The sequence below is a fragment of the Perca fluviatilis genome, chromosome 7, assembly GCF_010015445.1.
Source record: "Perca fluviatilis chromosome 7, GENO_Pfluv_1.0, whole genome shotgun sequence".
Lineage (NCBI taxonomy): Eukaryota > Metazoa > Chordata > Actinopteri > Perciformes > Percidae > Perca > Perca fluviatilis.
This window is the reverse complement of record NC_053118.1, coordinates 9,748,906-9,770,043: the sequence shown is the minus strand read 5'-3', so window position 1 is coordinate 9,770,043 and position 21,138 is coordinate 9,748,906. Positions and strand designations below refer to the sequence as shown.

At 40.9% G+C, this 21,138-nt stretch overlaps 1 protein-coding gene across 2 annotated transcripts in view; it reads left to right on the top strand.

The window, feature by feature from the left end:
- Positions 1–21,138, top strand: part of grik2 (glutamate receptor, ionotropic, kainate 2) — a 305,612-nt gene that overhangs the window by 198,863 nt on the left and 85,611 nt on the right. For both annotated transcript variants that reach the window (XM_039805547.1, XM_039805548.1), the window contains exons 10-11: positions 12,525–12,731; positions 18,795–19,018. In XM_039805547.1, coding sequence (XP_039661481.1) covers positions 12,525–12,731; positions 18,795–19,018 — 431 coding nt within the window. The remainder of the gene's footprint in view (positions 1–12,524; positions 12,732–18,794; positions 19,019–21,138) is intronic.

Below are 21,138 nucleotides of genomic sequence, written 5' to 3'. Positions count from 1 at the left end.
TTGGGTTTACTTTAATATACCCTTCAGTGTAGAATACCATATGGCAATGTACATTTTTTAGGGCAATGCTAGAGTTCCATAGTGACAAAAACTGCAACAGAAACATAAATAAAATAGAGAAATTCACGGTAACAAATATGAAACAATATTATAACAATATGTAGAATATATCTGCTTTTAAAATTAAGAGCTGTACAGTTTTGTGCAGGAATGTGCAGTGTATTTTTAAGATTATTTTTTGGGCATTTTTAGGCCTTTATTGACAGGACAGCTGAAGAAATGATAATGGAGAGAGAGAGGGGGAATGACATGCAGCAAAGGGCCGCAGGTTGGAGTCAAACCCTGGCCCGCTGCTTTGAGGAGTAAACCTCTACATATGGGCGCCCGCAATGTGCAGTGTATTGTCCAAGGAATTAATTAATCCATTATTACAATATGAAAAGGATATTGTAATGAACAGAAAATATTCTTGGCGTAACAGAGGGTGTTTGTAATAGTGGCAGCAATAGGCTGCCACACATACACTCTTAAGGGCTTTTCACATGGGGAGCGACACTAGATCCGCGGGGTCTCATGGTGTGTGTCCATTGTCAGCGTCATTTCCACGCTTCCCATTCATTTCTATGGAAGCAGCTGTGCAATGCATTCTGGTAGCGTCGCGGGGACTTTGGAGAAGCGGGGTGGTCGAGTCGTCCGCTCTTCATTGGCATAAAGTTGAATCCAGCCAACTTTATGCAAATGAGGAGCTGCCGGCTCGGCTCGACGCCTCTCAAAAGCTGACAAACATCTTTTAAACTGACCTTTGTCGATCTGAAATGAAGACCGATTCAGCAGCTGCACGGTCTATTTCTCGCTTAACACGTTTTCAGAAACACGTTTCGGTGAACTATTTTCGTAAAATACGAGACTGTATTCTGAACGAGCCGCCATTATTTTCGGTTTTGAAATCCCGGAGCAGCCAGACCCACTTGACATGTTCGTCCAATCAGCTGCAGCCATCACGGTTGTAGGAGGGTGTAGACTGTTTTCTTTGCTTGTCAGTGAAGAGAAACTGGTGGCAAACTCACTGGCGTGCAATGTTGGGAAGCGGGGCGATCCCATCCGTGAAAACAAAGCGTATATGGACACACTATCAGATTGCCCGCGCCCCCCCACCTGCCCGCTCGCCTCTCATCGAAAGGTGCGACAATCACTCCCCGTGTGAAAAGGCCTTTAACATGCAAAGTTTACTGCATATTAGTTGGATATATATATATATATATATATATATATATATATATAAAAATCACAATGTCTTCAGTATGTCCTTTTGTTATGTGTAAGCCAATGGGCAGTTCTTCATCCCACCACTGCATGCTGAGAGCACCTGGATGATTCGCTTTTTTCTCAGCTACAGCCTCACTAAGATAAATGTTTAAAAATGAGTCAAATAATGCAGTATCATTGTTTTTCGCTGACGCAGAACATCTATTGTGTTTTTAATTTGTTGGGAAAGAATGGGCTTGATTTTGTGTTCAAGGAGAGTCTGCAGAGAGGCATGGATGTGGTATGGCTTTAATTAGGTTTGCTTCACAGAGACACTCAGCTTCTCCTTCTCTCTATCTTCTTAATTAAAGATGCACTGGACTCCGTCTGCAGCCAGCTTCACTGCAGGAGACAGGAGGCAGTGTGTGTGTGTGTGTGTGGGGGGGGGGTGAGCGTGTATTCAGGGTGGCCGAATGTCATCATTGCTTATCTGATAAGACAACAATTAAATTCAAATGCATGTATATTAAATGCAATTAGCTGAATCATTTGAATGTTTTTACAATCAGATGATATAATTAATATAACCCCCACCATATTTAGGCTATAAATGTGTAAAAACAACGTTTTTAACTATATCAGGGCGTGAACTTATTTTAAATGCTTTATTACACAACATTATTTTTTATATAAGCCCATAAATACATATCTTCTGTATTAAGATTTTTTTTTAAATAACCCCAATATTAGGTCTTAGGGTCTTATAAACACCCATTATGCATTCTTTAAAATGTCACAAAATGACAATTGTTGCAATTGTAACTTAAAGTCTACTTACTAGCTTTTCTTTAGGACCTTTAAACCCAATTTCATTGTCTGTATACGCAGTTTGCCTAGTTAAAAACAAGATTAAAATCAAGTCCAAAGGATCTATAGCAACATCAAATTGAAAGTCTTCACCAAAGTACTTCTCCGGTTTAATATTCACATTTCTCCAGTCGGATGACTCAGTGGAATCAGTGTATCCAAGATATCCTGCTTTTTAGTCAAATTTGTATGCTTCTTATGCGGAACACCTTAGCTACTACACCACCCATGATGCAAATGGCTAGAATCTTTTCAAAGATCATCATAGGCAAATATGGAGTTTGAAAGCATCAGCTGTGCAGCTGGGAAGACTTTACGGGGATGTACAGTATCTTTGTATAACTGGAAGAAAAGAGGGCCACTTGAAAAGTGGGGAAATGTGATAACGTCACAGAACATGATTCGCTGTATGTCGCACATATAAAATGTGAAGTTACAGTTGTTTACAGTGAAAGTTGCAAGTAAAAATATAAACTTAAAGTAAATAAAATTTAATTATTTTAAATGGATTTGTTCTTCAATCGATTGGAGGCACTGTAACAGACAACAGTGTTAACTTTTTTTTTATCAATTAATTTATATTATTTAGCTTTTGTGTTATGTACTGTAATAAAATGTTTTGCCTCTGGAAAACCATGCAGATTGCACACACAGTGCATCAGCATCACATGTATTGTATGTAATGTTATTGGGCAATGTGCTCGTGTCAGATTGTGCACGTTACTGGGCCGCCTGTGTTGATACGATTAATCAGGATTAAAGCATGCGTATAGCAGCTGGTTGAATCAAACCATTCCATTAAATATTCTTTTGAACAGCGTCTCTTTTGAAGCTGTAATTCATAAATAACAGACATTGCTAAATCACTGTTGGTCAGTGTTGGACCTTAATCAAACTAGGAAAAAAAAAATTGCATGAATCTGATTGGAGCAGACGAGGCTTTGGAGCTGACTAATTATCAGATTTGGGTCTGTACAGCGTAAACCAATGTGTCAGTTATCTACTCTTCTACCATTGGACCACAGTGTTCAACCAAGTCTCCTAAATTAGAAATAAAAGCTTTGGGGCTCAGTTCTGGAGTATTTTGTGAAATGTGTGAAGAGTGATAAGTAATATTTCTCTTATGTTGTGGCTACTAATAAAAAAAAAACCTCCATGTGCCATTTCCAGTTCCACAGATGGAAGATGAGAGCTTTATAATGCCCTGAAAGAATCACAGGTATTGCTGGCTGTTCCAGTGAGAGGTGCTTTTTGTGCCCAGCGACGGTTTATGATAATTACAGTCTTTCACAGTTGACAGAAGGTGAGAGGTCATAAGCTGCTAATGGGCCCACAATAGCGTCTTTGTGCTCATGATAGATAGAACAGTTGTTCCACTAGTTAACATGGCAGCAAATAGAGACGGAGAGAAAATGGTCAAATCATAAAGAGAGGAATAAATGATTGGTTATTAAAGGGGCTGAGGAGGAATTTGCTGTCACCATGTTCAAACAGGCTTTTGAAAGAGATAAGAATAAAGCAGAGATGTTGTCTAAGCCTCTCTACACATGAGGTATGTGCATGTATATGTACACTGCATAACGCATTGCAAGGAGAAGGGTACTGTTTACGTCACCAACGGGCGGCAGCTACTGTAGCAGGAAAGTATTGGGAAATGTGAGGACGAGCCTAGCAAATACAATTTGTGAATAATGTGGATGCGGGAGCTATTTTTACGACAGGTAAATAACCCAACAGTCAGGAAGGCTTAGGGTGCATACACTCACCTACAGGATTATTAGGAACACCATACTAATACCGTGTTTGACCCCCCTTTTGCCTTCAGAACTGCCTTAATTCTTTGTGGCATTGAAGCATTCTTTAGAAATGTTGGCCAATATTGATAGGATAGCACCCCCCACACCATTACACCACCACCACCACCAGCAGCCTGCCCAGTGGTAACAAGGCATGATGGAACCATGTTCTCATTCTGTTTACGCCAAATTCTGACTCTACCATCTGAATATCTCAAGAGAAATCAAGACTCATCAGACCAGGCAACATTTTTGTCCAATTTTGGTGAGCTCGTGTAAATTGTAGCCTCATTTCCCTATTTTTAGTGGAAATGAGTGGTACCCGGTGGGGTCTTCTGCTGGTCTAGCCCATACGCCTCAAGGTTGTGCCTGTTGTGCGTTTCATAAATGCTTTGCTGCATACCTCGGTTGTAACAAGTGGTTATTTGACTCAAAGTTGATCTTCTATCAGCTGTAATCACTCAGCCCATTCTCCTCTGACCTCTAGCATCAACAAGGCAGTTGCTTAGATCACCTTTCTTTCCCATTCTGACATTCAGTTTGGAGTTCTGGCATTGCCAGACTGTATGCACCCTACCCTACCCTTCCTCCACAGTGCTGCGGAGGAAGGTCTAGCTACTCCACACAGCATTCTGGGATGGGAGAAAAACGTGCTCTGGTTTATTGGCATTTCTTTGAACCAATCACAATCGTCATGGCTGGCACTAAACACTGCACGGAGCCCCGATGCCTCTGCAAAATAGCCTCGGTATGGAACTTGTTTTGGTGGAAGATGTGTACGTTCTACGGTAGTTTTAGTCGTGCAACAGAAAACTCAGATTGGACAGATAGTCTAGCTAGCTGTCTGGATAACCATAGTCCTCAGAAATCCACCAGAGTTTAGAATGCCAACACAAAGACAGAGGAAGGTGACGGACTTCCGGCCCAAAATGAGGGACATCCTGCGGAATTGCCAGCGGCCCCTGAACAATCCTGGGAGTAGAATGTTGTCAATATAGACTACCGTAGCCTATATTTCCAACGAACTAACTCTGTTAAATTAATTGTGTTCACAATGTGACATAGAATAAAGGTGGGCCACACTTATAGAAAAGGAGTAACACCCAGGCATCCTCTGTTTCACCTTGTTTCATTGCTGAACAGGAGACTAATGCCGTGCAGTCACTGTGTTTACATTGGTTCATTCACTGTGATAGAGAAAGGGGGTCATGGTGAGCCGTGGACATGTCTTTGTTAGATATGTGCTACTGTGAAGGAGAACAGAGTCTTTCTTCAAATTGCTTCATGTTGTCTTCGCTCTCAACGGCATCAGAAACTATTTTGGATATTAATATTGAATCTTAATCTATAATCAATTTGAAACCATAATTACTTGCACTGGTGGAAATAGGGCGCCACTTCGAGTTTTAGGAGTCGAAGACGCTCAAATTGAATGGATTAAATCATCAAATTTTAACGTATAACGTAATTTAATCACCAATTATGTTTCAATTAAGATTTAGTATTTCAGTCTCAAATCGAAAGCCGTGGAGTTTGTAGCTGTACATAGACCCGAGAGTCTGTTCATGAACAAGATAGACATACAAAACGACTTTATCAGTAAATGAAAGGATTTATTAATCAGATATTAAAAATCAAATATCCAGGTACTGTAACTTAGAAAAAGGCAGAATAAATGAATGAGATAGGAACACGGACTAACTGTTGAATTGAAACTTTATTAATGGGAAAATGATCGGAGCTGTGTGTGTGTTTGCTGAGAGCACAGATGAGGGTGGGTCCCTCAGAAGTCCAAGGCAACCGCCAAACGGCAAAAAGCTGTTTCTTTTAGTTTTAGTTTGTGGCTTCCTGGGTAAGTCACAGTTGTTTAAAGGGGTGATAGAATGCAAAACCGATTTTACCCCGTCATAGTTGAATAACGACAGTTTGGAGGGTAAATAGGACATACATAGAACCTCAAAATCCAATTGACACCCCTTTCCTCTGCAAATCTCACAATTTGAAACTGCCTCTGAAAACGGGCGAATCTGAACAAAGCTGGAAGTTGACGTCAACCTCCCAAATCCTCCTCATTTGGCTCAACCTTCTATCTTTGTAACGCCCCCAAATTTACATAGGCCACTAACTGATCTGAGGTCAGTTAGTCTTCTAAATCTAGGTCGTGCAGATCTCTGCTATTCCATTACAAAATTCACTTCTTAGACTTTTTTATGCGACAAATCAACTATGTAAAACTCAAATATGGGCCGTTTTATCAAAATTGATGGCTAATTGCAAATTTGGTAAGTCAGTGTCGGACTTCACAAGCTCCACAATCTGCCGAGACAGGCGGCGGCTGCTGGCCAGGTTTGCTGCCTTCCCTGTCGGCCTCACCGCCTTCACAGACTCACTGAGCTGGAGCTGTGTCAGGATCTCCCACACGAGCTTCGCTGTGTACTTTAGAAAAGAAGAAAGTTTAGATTTGCAAGGATATTGAAAATGAACCATGGTCGTAAATGCAGTGTTCCAGACTGTACAACGGAATAGCCTACTGGCCGAGAGAAATGGGTTTAGAACGAGTATATCGGACGAGAAGGAGTTGTGGATCTAACGCAGCGCTGCAGAGGCACTGGCAGAGGACAGGCTTGCAGGGGTTCACTCTCCTCTCCCCACGCTTACTAGCTACGAGGTGAGTTAATTCTTTGGTGGAGGTTTTTTTATGTCGCAAGAGTAATGTTAGAACAACACTAGTTATAATGAAAGTGTCGAAACTTTTTTATTTTGTCTCGGCTGTTTTAGCCGCTGCGGCTCTCGCCTGGGCATGTCTGGGCATGTAACAGACAGTGTGCCTGTGTGTGTGCGCTGTGCAGCGGAGTGTGTCAGTGTGTGTGTGTCTGTGTTTGTGTGTGTGTGCGGTATGCAGCGGTGTGTGAGTGTGTGTGTGTCTGTGTTTGTGTGTGTGCGTTGTGCAGCGGTGTGTGTGTCTGTGTGTGTGCGCTGTGCGCAGGGCAGCAGTGTGTGTGTCTCTAATGTGTTTGTATTGGATTCGCTCAACCAATCAGCGCGTGTCTCTAATGTGTGTTTATTGCGATTCTCCTCAACCAATCAGTGCGCAGCTCATCTAAATATTCACGAGCATACCATATTTGGAAGAAAAGCTGTCGTTCCAAATAGAGCCAAAACACAGGGCTACATAAAGGCCAAAAAAAATAGTACCTGGGCCATTTTCAGCCCAACCAATGTTACATACCCCATTAGGAGACCATAAGGAACAGTGTGAAATACCCTATATAATCATTCTATCACCCCTTTAATCAAAGCTAAGGCCCAGATGAGACCTGATTGACAAACAGGCATGACATTTTGGCTTGGCGAGTGTGTGTGTTGGTTGGATCAGAGATATAGGGCTCTATCTTGCACCCAGCGCAGTGAAGCGCAAAGCCCGACGCAAGTGTCTTTGCTAGTTTAAGACCGACGCAGTTGTCAGTTTCCCGTCCAGCGCCCACGTCGTTTAAATAGCAACTGCACCTGCGCCCATCTGTGCGCCCATGGGCATGCTGGTCTTACAGTGAGGTGTGTTCAGGTGAATTATTGGCGTATACCTATCTTGAGGCAGCGAGAAGTGATTTGACCAACAAAAACTTGGTCTAAAGTCAATAGCGCAGCATTTCATTGTTATTTTAACAGCAAATTAGTAAAATGCACCTAGGCTCGTGCACAGCGCGCGCACACTATGCTTGTTACACACACCCAGGAAAGCGTAGCAGCACACACACATGCAAAAGATTACAAATAAAAATATTACGGTGTAAATCCGCCATCATAATAGCAATGTGCCAAGGTACAAACACGCCTTGCTTTTAAAGGGAATGGGAGATGACGTTCTGATCGGTTTATTGTATGTTACGCCCAAAACACACCTATGAATTAATGAAGACACTAAGTACAACCCTTTTGAACAATGCGCCCGGCAGTGGATTTGGACACGCCCTAAACGCACCTGCGCCAGGCGTTTCACGCCGTGCGCTTAGATCGTTAAAATAAGGCCCTCTATGTTAACTGGGGGAAAGGTTAACTGGTGTTTTCTAATGTCCATTGATTCTTAGGTGGTCGCTTATTTAAGGTGTCCAACCATACATTTTCATGATAGGTACTGTCCTGTATCAGGGGCCCATGATTTGATGTAGAGTTGTTTTACATCTGGTTTCACTCAGCACTGGCATTGGGCAGACGTTTATGGAGTCGAAGAGAATGGGCACATTCAAGGGTAAACGACCAAAAGATGTTTATCACGTATCATATGAAGGAACCTTGCGATTTACTGTTTTGTTGTGTAAGATTTTAGCCAACAAAGTGATCAAGTAGAGTTTCATAGTTCAGAGGTAGAAAAGGAAGAGAGAAGGGCATTGCTGTGCGGCACCAAAGGGGCCCCTCAGCAGTAGTGTTTTATCACCTTAGTGATAAGCAGTCTCTCTCAACGAGGCCTTCAGAGATGCAGGAGACATGGTCTTTGTGCTATGATGACAGGAGTTCTTGGAGAGTTAAAGTTTAATTCAAAGTATTCCACTTTGTAGCGCTACAGGAGAAAACACAAACAGCCCAAGCTGACCAATCACAGTTCTTGGGTGGCGTAAACCTTTGACGCACAACTGTACTATAAATCTAAAAAGTCTGTGTCATTTCCTAAAGCAGCAGCTACAAACTGGATGTGATAGGGCTAAATGCTTCACAATTTGTACCTCAGCTCTAATGTAACAACAAATAAAAATCTGTTCTGTTATGTTATGGCGGAGGGAATTTCAGTGATGAATTTGAATTCTGAAGTTAGCATATTTGAAAATGAAAACCCTCTTTGAAAAGATGATGCCCCTATTCCTTCCTTAATACTCTAATATCCGCATTATCAGTGAGTGTAGTTCTTCTGCACACAGTATTAAAAGTGCCTAGAAAACTACCTGTTTGGATTTAAAAAAAAAACTGGCATGCTCATCACCACTGCAGCAGTAACCATGGCGATGGGAAGAAAGGAAAACACTGCTCCTATCTTTGATTGTTGGATGTTGCAATTAATGTGTTGAAAAGCTGCCATTTATATATATATATATTAGTGCTGTCAAACGATTAAAATGTTTAATCGCGATTAATTGCATTAATGTCATAGTTAACTCGCAATTAATCGCAATTAATCGCACATTTTTATCTATTCTAAAATGTCCCTTGATTTCTTTTTGTCCCATTATTTTTTCTCATTTTAATGCTCTTATCAACATGGAAAAGTGGATTGGCTTGCTTTGTGCAAATGTTTTTTTATTGAAAACAACATTGGCATATACTGTAGTGTTCAATTTCACACTAACATCCATGTGCTTCTGTCTGAAGTCATCCATTGTCCTAGCCTACTACTCTTTGGCCGGCTCGCAAGCCCAAACAAGTGTGTGTGGCGTTCCTGTTGTTTTGTTTCCGGTTTAACTAGATCCGGTGTGGTGTTGTAGTTTTTCTAACATTACTAGTTGTTGCAACAGCATGTGAAAAAAACTACAAAGTTTGCTAGGCCAAAAAGAACCTTAATCTTGTAATAAAAAAAATTGATGCCGTTAATAACATGTTTAACTGACAGCACTAGTGTGTGGCGTGTGTGTGTGTGTGTGTGTGTGTGTGTGTGTGTGTGTGTATATATATATATACAGTGCCTTGCGAAAGTATTCGGCCCCCTTGAACTTTTGACCTTTGCACATAATAATATATAATAAATCAAGTACAATTTATGAATTCATTTTAACAAATAAATATGAAAATATCACCCCTAGTTAATACTTGTACACCTTACACTTGGGATTCCTACATCAATTTTCCATTCAGAGCTAGTGAGGGAGATACACATTCTTAGCTTAATTATTTTTACATTTAAGTTTATTTAAAACAATTTAGTATTTCATATAGTTTTAAAAACACCTATTCTATATTTTATATTTATTATATATCTTGGTTCTGGGTGACGTTTTTGGGGTATCTTTTGGGTGTGTCTTCTGGGTGTTGCGTATATTTTGTTGATTTTCAAATACTTTTATATATGGTGGAATTTATATATATATATATATATATATATATACACACACACACACACACACACATCACACATGCACAACACACAGCTGTTCGGACCATGTGTTGTTGTTGTCAACAGTAGCTGACCTGAGGGACCGAGTGTGTGTACATCTAGGCAGAAATACTCAAAGAAAGACTTAACTGCAGGGCATAAAGAAGGTCTGCACACTGTCTCCAAGTCAATAGTGTATTTCTCTTTTTAAAGCAACGTTTTGATCTGCAAAGATCTTCCTCAGGCCATCTTCCAACAGCAGCTGACCTACCATCTCATACATATTTCAGTGGTAATTGGGTATGTGTGCCTATTTAATATGCCAGCAGAGACGTTATGGAGTTATATGTACATTTCACCTATGTTCACTTTCAGTGACATGCCTGGACATACACATAGTAGTGTGTTTTGGTGTTTGCACTGTATGTCTTGACATTGCAGCCGTGCTGGTATTGATCCGAATGTGGACAGTGCTTTCTGCTCTTTCATCAAGATTACATCAGTATAATGTCCCAGTCCATGAGCTACAGTAGATAGAACATATTATGTGCTGAGATGTGTCAGCAATGATAATTGCTGGTTGCAGTGTGGTTAAAGTGAGGCTGTAGGGGTGGGAATCACCAGAGGACTCACGATATGATATCATCACAATGGTATCGGTATCGTGAAGTACTGGAGTTTATGCACCGATCAGATACCACGTTATAAAGCCCTAAAGAAAATCTACGTTAAAGTAGTTTATCTATGTTCTTTTTCCGTTATGACTGACTATCAAACTGGATAATAAAAGGAAGTTCTGTGGCATTCATTGTTTGTGTTTGTTCATGTTTCACAAAGAGTTTAACCTGAGCCAGAGAGACAACAAAGATAGAAATCATATCACATCCATACATACAGGGATAGTAGTATACGGTTGTTAAAACATAATAAAATATATGACACACGATATCGGATCGGTACTCGGTATCGGCCGATACGCAAGTTTAGGTATCGGAATCGACAAGCAAAGAATGGTATCGGGCCATCTCTAATCACAATACTTATGTCACAATACGATATTATTGCGATTTTAGACATATTGCAATATTCTGCGATATATTGCAATTCATCACTTTTTTTCCAACAAATTTTTCCCAGTTTCAAATTATGTCCCCAAAAGGAAACTTTGTCAACATCTTTTCGGAATGATTGAGATTTCTCTTGGCACAGCTACCAGAAGACTTTCAGACAGGTTGCTCACGTCACATCTACGTCGTCAAGCTCAGTTGGAGGCCGCGCGGTAACGCTCAGCCCTCACCGGAAAAGTGCTTCTAATAACCTTCACTGGTCTCCGTGGAAGTCTACGGCGTCGCTTTGTCCATTCATTTTACTGTCTATGATCTTGTGAGTTGTAGTGTTTTATATAAAATAGGATTTCACACGTGAGATTTTTTGCAAGGGACAAACATTTCAGGTTTTAGACAGAAAAAAATTATTCCATACAAATATAAGGGACTAATGATAGATTATAGAGAAAACAAACACAAGGGGACATACAATGTCATGCTGTTCTACCTTTTGTTCTTCGTGATCTATAAATCCTGTCTAATAGTGTGCGGTGAAATCATTCTCCTCAACATCTGTCTTCTATCACGACTACAAGGCAAATGTATGATATACTGCAAAGACAGCCTGTTTGTTCGGGCTGCCATTACTAGTAAAGAGAACAAATTTTTTCGTCCCCCGTTATGCAAACATCTCAAGGCCTGCATACTGTTAAAACTCCAGCCAGTGAAATGTGTCAAAGCTGTTAGCAATCTTTAATTGTTTTTTGTTTCAGTCATGGCACAGTTATATTATAAACAACACCTGCCTGATGATATATTTTTGGATTTATTTGTCTGAGAGAGTCAAGGGAGTAGTAGAAATGAGGGACGTGTGGCGAGAACGAGCGCCGAGGCTAAGAAAGACAGATGGTGCATGTAGCATATAGAGAGGGGAGGAAGCAGGAGGGGGAGAAAACAGGGAGTGAAGCGTGGAGGAAAGAGAGGAGAAGGACATGGTGGAGGAGCTGCTCGGTAGGCGGGAGGGAGAAAAAAAAAAGCTGTATGAAAGAAGACATTAGTAATCTCCCCAGCTGTTAGTGTGAACAGAGGGATGTGACGGCTCTTGCTCTCTCTTTTTGTGTCCGTCTATCAGCATCTCTTATCTTATTGACAAAGCATGTGGTCTCCCGAAAGCTGGGCCTGGGCCCAAAGCCAGCCTGCTGAGGCTGAGAGGAGCACAGAGTCATTGATATGGGGGATTATCTCTTATTGTGGTCATGCCTCACTTTGCACCTACCCTACCTCTCATCACAGGAGTCTGACTGCTGGCAAACACACACATAAACACAGCGGCTTTACACATGCATTACTAGTCGAGGCAGTGTGTGTTAGGGCTCACACAGCCCCAAAGCCTATCTCACACATCAGACAGCCTCTCAGATAGGCCTTATCAGTAGGTAAAAGATGCCAAGTGCTGTAGAGACTCATCCCTTTCTCCAATATTTCACCTGACAGGAAGAGCCATATGTGATGTTCAAGAAGTCTGACAAGCCGCTGTATGGGAACGACCGCTTTGAGGGCTACTGCATAGACCTGCTGAGAGAGCTGGCCAACATCCTGGGCTTCACTTACGAGGTTCGCCTGGTGGAAGACGGGAGATACGGTGCCCAGGATGAGAACACGGGCCAGTGGAATGGCATGGTCAAGGAGCTTATGGACCACGTGAGTCTCTAAATCATCATTATTAAAGACGCTGCATGAATGTGATCCCAGCAGACGGATGTGAACTTATTCTTCCGTGTTATTGTACACACCAAGTTAAAGGGTTTTTTTTCAACATGGACCCTACTTTCCTATGCTTTTGTGTCCAAGTGACTGATGGTAACAACAATCTCTGAAATTGGTCCAGTATTAAGCTACAATGTAAGTGTCTGACAGGATCCCTAAAGCTTGATTTATGCTTCTGCGTTAAATCTACGCCGTGGCTACGTACATAGCTACGTGAGGACATGGACCCTACGCCATAGTTTGACGTGCACCTCTCGAAAAATTGAACTACACGTCGCGGCGACGCACGTCGCTCGGCCGTGGCTTGGTAGCGTTGCATTTCCTGGTTCTCCTTCTCCATAAACAACATGAAATCAAGGAGAGGGTTAACTTAACTTTTTACACTATAACTCTGGAGTCGGTACTCGCTCAAAAGCTAATCGCTGTCACTCGCTCTACCACACACTCCCAACACACACATGGTATATCTAAAAGAGATCGACGCACACACCAATGCACTAGTTGTGTGTTGGTGTTTGTATAGTATAAACTTCAGGCCACTAACGTTGGCTTCGGCGAAAGCTCTCCGTGGAGCCTTTGCAGAACCATAAATCACGCTTAAGGAGGTTAACCTTTTATTTTTATTTTTTTTTAAGAATTTAAGATTCTTTTTTGTTTAACATGAAACTACCCCAAAATCACTGTCGCCAAACCCACCAGTTTAAAAGATTTTTGCTCACATCAGTCACTTAGACACCAATGCATAGGAAAATAGGGTCTAGTGTGGAAAAAAAAACGAAATTACTCTTCAATTGATGAAATTTGGGTAAATCTTGTATCTTTTCAGATAAGCAATTAGCTTGGGGAGTACAATATTATAATTACTGGAAGAATGGGTCACCAAACCTACGAAAATGAAATTTAACATGTAATAAACTGTAATTATTCTTAAACATATACTGCACTATGAACAAAATGCTGCGTTTTACCATTTTAAACGGGACAAAATGGTAAAGAGCTTGTTTAGGTTTAAATTATTTGTTATTTTTGAAGTATAAGTTTTAGTATGATAGTGAAAGCAACTGTTTTTGGTTTAAAATTATGTTTTATTCGTCAAAAAGTGCATTCAACTTTTGTATTTTCTTGAGAGAATGTCACATCCTTTTTTCAAATTGTTTTGACATTTAATGTTGAATCGACAATGGGGAAAAGAATATTAAAAGACATTGTTAGTTGCCAATCAAATTTTCAATGCAATTCACCTCTAGGATGCTCCCTTGTTTTGTGTCAAGAACAGGTTTTACAGATGTGCCAATACTAAATTTGCTTTCATTTTTTTTATTTATTTTGGTGCTGGTTTAATGACTTGTACGTTAGTGTATCAAGTCATACCAACATATATTACCCTCCAAATGTTTGATGAAAATGACCAAAAATAAGATTTAATGGGGAGGATTATTTATATTAAATAAAAAAAGAATTTAGAGGGAGGTAACTACTAGCACTATTTGAGAGTACAGTTATTCGAGTCACAATATCACTTAAAGCCATGTTGCGCTATGTTGCGTTATTTTGCATGATTGGATGCCCATTGCACACACCGGACGTGTCATACAGACATAGTCAAGTACAGTAACCAGGATGTGCCAATGCAGCTAGCGAATGTCATACCATTTCTGGTTTTTGAAAAGTGGTGTATCTTGATTAGAGTTGGGTATTGTTTGGGTTGTTCCGATACCGGTGCCGGTGCCTAAACAGTGCCTGAACAGACCATAAACTGACAGTTGGCGACATTAAACAACAGGGTTTTTTTTTATTGCGAAGGCCATATGGTCAAATTTAAATGATTTATTTAAATATGATAACTTATCTCACCAGTCACTAGCTGTTAGAAAACAAAAAGAAGAACCACTAGATGGCAGTAGGGTACTTTACACTAACAGTGCATTTGAATCCACCATGAGTTTACAAGGTGCATTTGAACGCACCATTAAGTCCAGTTCAGACAACTCCAACAGTGGCCATGGTGTTGTAAAGTGCGGCTGGTCTTCTGCGTGTCTTCGCTGCAGACTGTTGAACGTCTCAGTGTTGGAATCCTTTCAAGTGAAATACATTGATACGTTAGACCGTTTAGCAGTCAGCATAAAGACAGATAAAATCTGTCTTTAAGCCAGTTACTAGCTAACGGTAGGCTAAGGTTACCTGCTGCCAAGTGTAATGTTAACTAGTGTTACGTGCAGTGATGCTTTTGTTGCCTGTAACATCATACGTTCATAGCACCAGAAGGCAGCGCAGGCATTTAAGTGGCAAGGAAATGAGGCACCGAAATCGGCGTTGTCATTCGGTCATTTAGTCACATTGGCGCCTGATTTTGGTACCCAACCCTAATCGTGACATGACATCATGCCGTCACATATTAACATGTTGATGCTGCCTGTGTATGGACTTAGATAGAAAAACAGTAGGCACAGGATTTTGATGCAAGTCATACACGCCAGTGTGTGTTGTCCTAAGGACTGTAGTTTCAAATAAGATGTAATGAGGAGAAGTATTTCACTGCAACACACAGAGAGGGAAAGAAAGTAAAAAAGAAAGAAATGGGAGGGATGTAACAACTAGCACTATTTGAAAGTACAGCGATGTGAGGAGAGCATAGATTTTGTCGGGACGTGTTTCCCCTACAGAGCTTATTAAAACACACACAAGCACACACAATCTGCTCACAGTGTAGATCATTACACCCAACAAAGTCCCAGTTAGGATAAACTTCATGGGCAGAAAAAAAGCAGGTGCTGCACAGCGGATTGTCAATGTTTGACCCAAGAGGGGTCAAGTCTCCCTTAACTGCTTCTGCCCTTGATCAGTGCAGTGATTGGCCGTCGTGACGGATAGTCTGGTTCTTTCATGGGTGAAGGGCCCAATCCCCTGCGAGATAATGTTGAGCGTTGGTTTGCCCCACTTCTTGCAAATGGTCCGGGCTTGATTTAGACTGGTGGTGATTGTAGCAGACAGGCCCTCAGAAGACTGGGTAGCGTGGACTCACAGAGAACAAGTTGAGTTGAGGAAGACATGCTGAATCGAGCCGAACAAGTTGGAAACATCCTGTCAAAGGCATTTAGCAAAAATTATCGTTGCTCTCTTTAATGCTCAAAGTGTGTCTAGGGTTGTGTTTGACTACTTTGGATGAATGCAGAGAGAGAGCATGATATGCGCAAGACTTTTTATGTATCACAGCTGTGAGCAGGAAGCTCAGTCAATTCATCCTAGAGTGATATATGGCAACCTTCATAAGACAAAAAGGGTATATCTTTGAGAAACTAACCACTTGACCTTGCTGTGAATGTTTCACATTTATAGTCACAATGCAGCCCAAGATTTATTAACTGTCAACAGCACAACATGGTTTTCACCCCAGATATGGTAACATGACTTTCCTTGGCAGGTTCTATACATCCCTTCTCTTTATCTCTAAAGCACACGTCTCACATATAACCACGACTTCCGTGTTTGCCAGAGAAGGGATTATGCCTTATTATAAATGAGAAATGTCATGTTAAAGCTCAATGTGTAGTGCAAACAGTCGCCGGTGTTCAGAGCAGAAACTAATTCTGTAGGCAAACCTTTTCTTTCCGCTGCAGGACCTTAAAGCTAGGGGGTTTAATTACAAAAATTACATTTTACTTGTAATGAACGTGAAGCATTTGCCAGGGAAGCTCTCTGGATTTCTCCGGATACCGGAGTTGGGAAAACACAGAAATGTTCAAGTCCTCATTCGTTTCTGGGGAGAGGAAGCCATTCAGAGGGATCCAAATCAGGGGGTTAGAAATTAAACCGAAAATACTACAAAGTGATGCAAGGCACTGGATTTGGTTTTTTAGCCACCGACTCCCAGTATACTAAAGCAGCGGATCTTTAGTATACTTAGTGTATCTAATGTTTATGTAACTGTGAAAGAAAATCAATGTGCTTCTTACATTTTGACACATAACCACTTATCTCACTACCAAACAGTGCATAAAAAGAATGTAGTTGGTCTGGCTTTGCCTTTTATATGGCGTATATCCAAAATACAGTGGAAATGCAAGGAAGAATTTAGGACCGAAGCCTCCCAAGGTTCTTAAAAGTTCATGTTATTGGAAGCCTGGGGAATAGGTTAAGTTCTTGCAGTGGAAAAGGATTATAGGTGTCCCCCAGAACTGCAAATGTACAGTATAATTAAGCAATAGCTCATGACAGGCCGTGGTATGTTGTGCCCGTTGCACACACCGGACGTGCCATACAGAAATAGTCAAGGTACAGTAGCTAGGATGGAACAAAATGCCAAAACATCATGTTTTGCCTTTTACTGTCAAAGTACTTGGATCTTAACATAATAAAAAATATTGTGGCCCAGACTGTGTCCTAGTAGCCGAAAGTCTGTTAATACAAATTGTATCATATTAGCTAGACCAGTGATTCTCAAACCGTTTTCAATAATGTACCCCCTTTTAAGGCACAGTAAGTACCCTCTTACCAGCGCATAACATTTGTGGTAGAAAATAGGCCTGCACGATGAATCGTTATAAAATCGCGATCTTGATTCACCCCTGTTCGCGATTTAATGTTTAAATGACTTCGATTTTTCTTTTTTTCTTTTTTTTTTTATTGAAAGCATTTCACATTGACATTGACATGTTTTAATTATGTTAAGACATGTCCAAGGAGTTCAGATAGTCTGTATCAGGGCCATATTTAGTTCAGTGTGTTATATGTCACTATTTTTGGTAGCCTACTGTACTTAAATGGCCAGTATGTACTTTATTTTTTTTATTCATTGAAGCCTCGGTTTACAGGCTTGTGGTGGTGCGCAATGTGCTATAGGTGCCAAAAAAAATCTATGTTTGGTACTGCCAATTTTTTTGTTTTGTCATGGTTAATGTGTGCAATAAACATTACACTTGGTGAGAAACAAATCGTGGCAGAGGATCGTGATATAAATTCTAAGCTAAAAAATTGTGATTCATATTTTTCCCCGAACCGTGCAGGCCTAGTGGAAAAGAAAGTTGATATAAAGATGTATAATAGAGTATCCGCAGTGATAGATTTAACAACATTACAGCAACGCTTTTGTCCAAAGCTACTTACAGTTGCTATATATATATATATATATATATATATATATATATATATCTCAGAGGTTGCACGCCTCTGGAGCAACTAGGGGTTAAGTGTCTTGCTCAGGGACACATTGGTTGATATATCACAGTGGGAATCGAACCCAGAACCCCCACACCTAAGGCATGTGTCATATCCACTGCTCCATCACCACCCTAGTTACAACAACCTTGTAACTGAAAAACATTAAAATGCTACATTTCAAATGTTAAGAATCCATCACGTAAATAATTAGTTATTATAGTATAATTATTTTAGGAATTATGCATGACATATATTTTAAATTAGCATTTTGCAAAACTGTCACGTACCCCCTGCATTAATCCAACGTTCCCCAAGGGGTACCCGTACCCCCATTTGAGAACCACTATGCTAGACCGTAGGAAGAAAGCAAAACTAAAAGTACTCTAGTTGCTTGTTTACTCCCAAAGGCCAACAACTGGATATCAAAGTAGTGTGCAGTGAATTGTTGGTACTAAGAGGTTTTTGTTGTAGTTGTGTTAGTCCTCTAAATACTGGTGACCTGTTTCCTGTATGTCTCCCATCATCCCAGTACATCTTATAAAGTATAGTACTGTGATAGGCTACAGCTCCCAGCCATCCCAACAAAAGGAGAAAGTAGGTAAAGAAAAGAAATTAATGCTTTAATTTAGGCCCCAGAGGGGAAAAAAAAGTGAATTTAGTAGTGGGAGTGTACTTGATGGGTGGAAAGAGAAAGAGCGCTTTAAATTTCTTGCTAAGTGCCTTGGGACAGACTCTGTAGTGTGTAAAGACCCTGTTTTCTTAATTTGATTGCCTCTAAATGCTTCCTGTGCCTGTGACTTATAGCCTATCTCTCTTCCCTTTTATGTTTGCTGTTGACAGAGAGCTGATCTGGCAGTGGCTCCCCTCGCCATCACATACGTGCGCGAGAAGGTTATCGACTTCTCCAAGCCCTTCATGACGCTGGGTATAAGTATACTGTACCGCAAGCCCAACGGGACCAACCCTGGGGTCTTCTCCTTCCTCAACCCCCTCTCGCCTGATATCTGGATGTATATTCTGCTGGCTTACTTGGGTGTCAGTTGTGTGCTGTTTGTCATAGCCAGGTAACATGTCACTTCCAGTGATCACAGCCTCACACAGTCAGAAACATGCTTAGCTGCCATCGCCCCGCCTCCCCCATCTGACTAACAACAGGCCAATCTCTGTAATTAACGGATCTGCATCCGGAGCACACTGACTCATTGATAGTAAAAAACGTACCCCTCAGTGACAGTGCTGACACTAACCAACAGCCACGGATTCAAACTCAGACTAAACGCCACTGCTGTGTAATGCGTTTAATGCAGTTTGAACATGAAAGATGATGTAAATATTTGCCTTTTTCCACCATTAGACATTTAGGAAGACTACATTTGGTACTTGGCTTGGCTGTTGGGTTACTCCTGGCCTGCTTCTACTCACATTGGTATCAGTAAATAAAACCACAGGAGATTCACACACACACACACACACACACACACACACACACACACACACACACAAACAACACACAAACACAAACCTTAGGAGAAGGTGTAGGCCTATCAGCCGTTGTAAGGGTTGTGTGTATATGTCTGAGAGAGTGGCAGAAAGGTTGTGCACTCATATGAAGATGTGTGCGGAAGTGTGTGTGTGTGGTGTGTCGAGCTCGGTGTGAACACTGCTGCCCCTCTCCCCCCCTTTCCCTCACTGTCCCCAGTGTCTCCAGAGTTCATGCTGTCTTTTTCTTTTCTCTTGTTTCCTTCACCTTGCTTCAAACACAACTATGACTCAGAGATACATTTTTGTTCTTCTTCTGCTGGTTCACAGTCTCCAATTAACTAGAGAAAAAAAACTAAAGTCAGACTTACAAGTAGCTGGTTAATTTGAGTTTTGAGCCGTCATCTCAGCAGATTAGACATTTTGCTGGTAAAGTGGAGTCAAATCTGATTCTAGTCCACTTAACCTTGGTTTAGGATGACAAATGCATATTTACTTTTTGTTATGACTAACTTCTCTATTGTAGCAGTTGAGGATATCAAGATAAAACCAAATGTACATGTCCAGACTACTTTGCTATGCTAGGATTTCGTAGCATGCACAACTGTTAGATGTCAACATCGTTCTCAAATCCCCATATAACCTTAGATGTGGGGTTATTTTCTGTAGTTGCCTTGGATTACTTTTCCGCGCCAAAGTTCTCTTATAAGTGGGGCTGTGACCTGCAATTTCAGGTCTCTCAGTGCAGTTAATCGGTGCCACCCAAGTTCAAATGGCATTGCACTCTTTCAGAGAAACTAAACTCAAGGAGGGAGTGCTGCAAAGTGTAAATACATTGTTCCAAATGTGTTTGCTATGAACATTTATGAAGAAGTACAAAGTTTTAGAACTCATTTGGAGTTGCACTAATGGTGTTGGTGATGGGAAGTTATAGTACATACAATAAGGGCTATGTTCAGTGGGGGATGCAGTCGTTCTGTGGAGGGTAAGTGTAGTATGCGTAGGGTTGGCTATCATTCGCATTGTTTTCCGATACCGGTGCTAAAACGATACTTTTAAATCGTGCCGGTGCCTACCGGTGCCTGAACCGAAACTTTTAAAAATAATTTATTTTTTTTAAACGTCAGTCGGTGACATTTAAGAACGGCTACTTGTTTATTGCTAAGGCCATATGGTCGAAATTAAATAATGTATTAAAAATCTAATAACAATAACTTATTTCACTAGTAAATTGTCAACGACAAAAACAACCACTAGATGGGAAAATGGTATTTACATTAACTATCAATGCACCACCAGGTTGGCGAGGCGAGTTTCAGGTAAACATAACGTCTGTGTTGTTTTCGGCAGCTGCAGACTGTTGTACATCCCGCTGTTGGGATCCTCTACAGCAGAGATCTTCAACAGGGGGTCCGGGACCCTTGGGGGGGGGTCCTCAGAGTCACTGAATGGGGGCCTCCAAATGATATTATATATTATAGTTTTTTTTCAAATTAGAAAAGTCTTCCAAAGAATCATACATCAATCAACATATTATTAGCAAATATAAATCCCCACTGATGATAGGCTTACTGGCCTGTAGGGAAGGTAGTCACTGAGGTAGCCATCCACAGATACAGTTCATCCTAAGGATCCCCTGTGCTACATGTATGTGTAACATTAAAGGTCCAATATGTTATATTTACTGTAATAAATCCAAAAATGA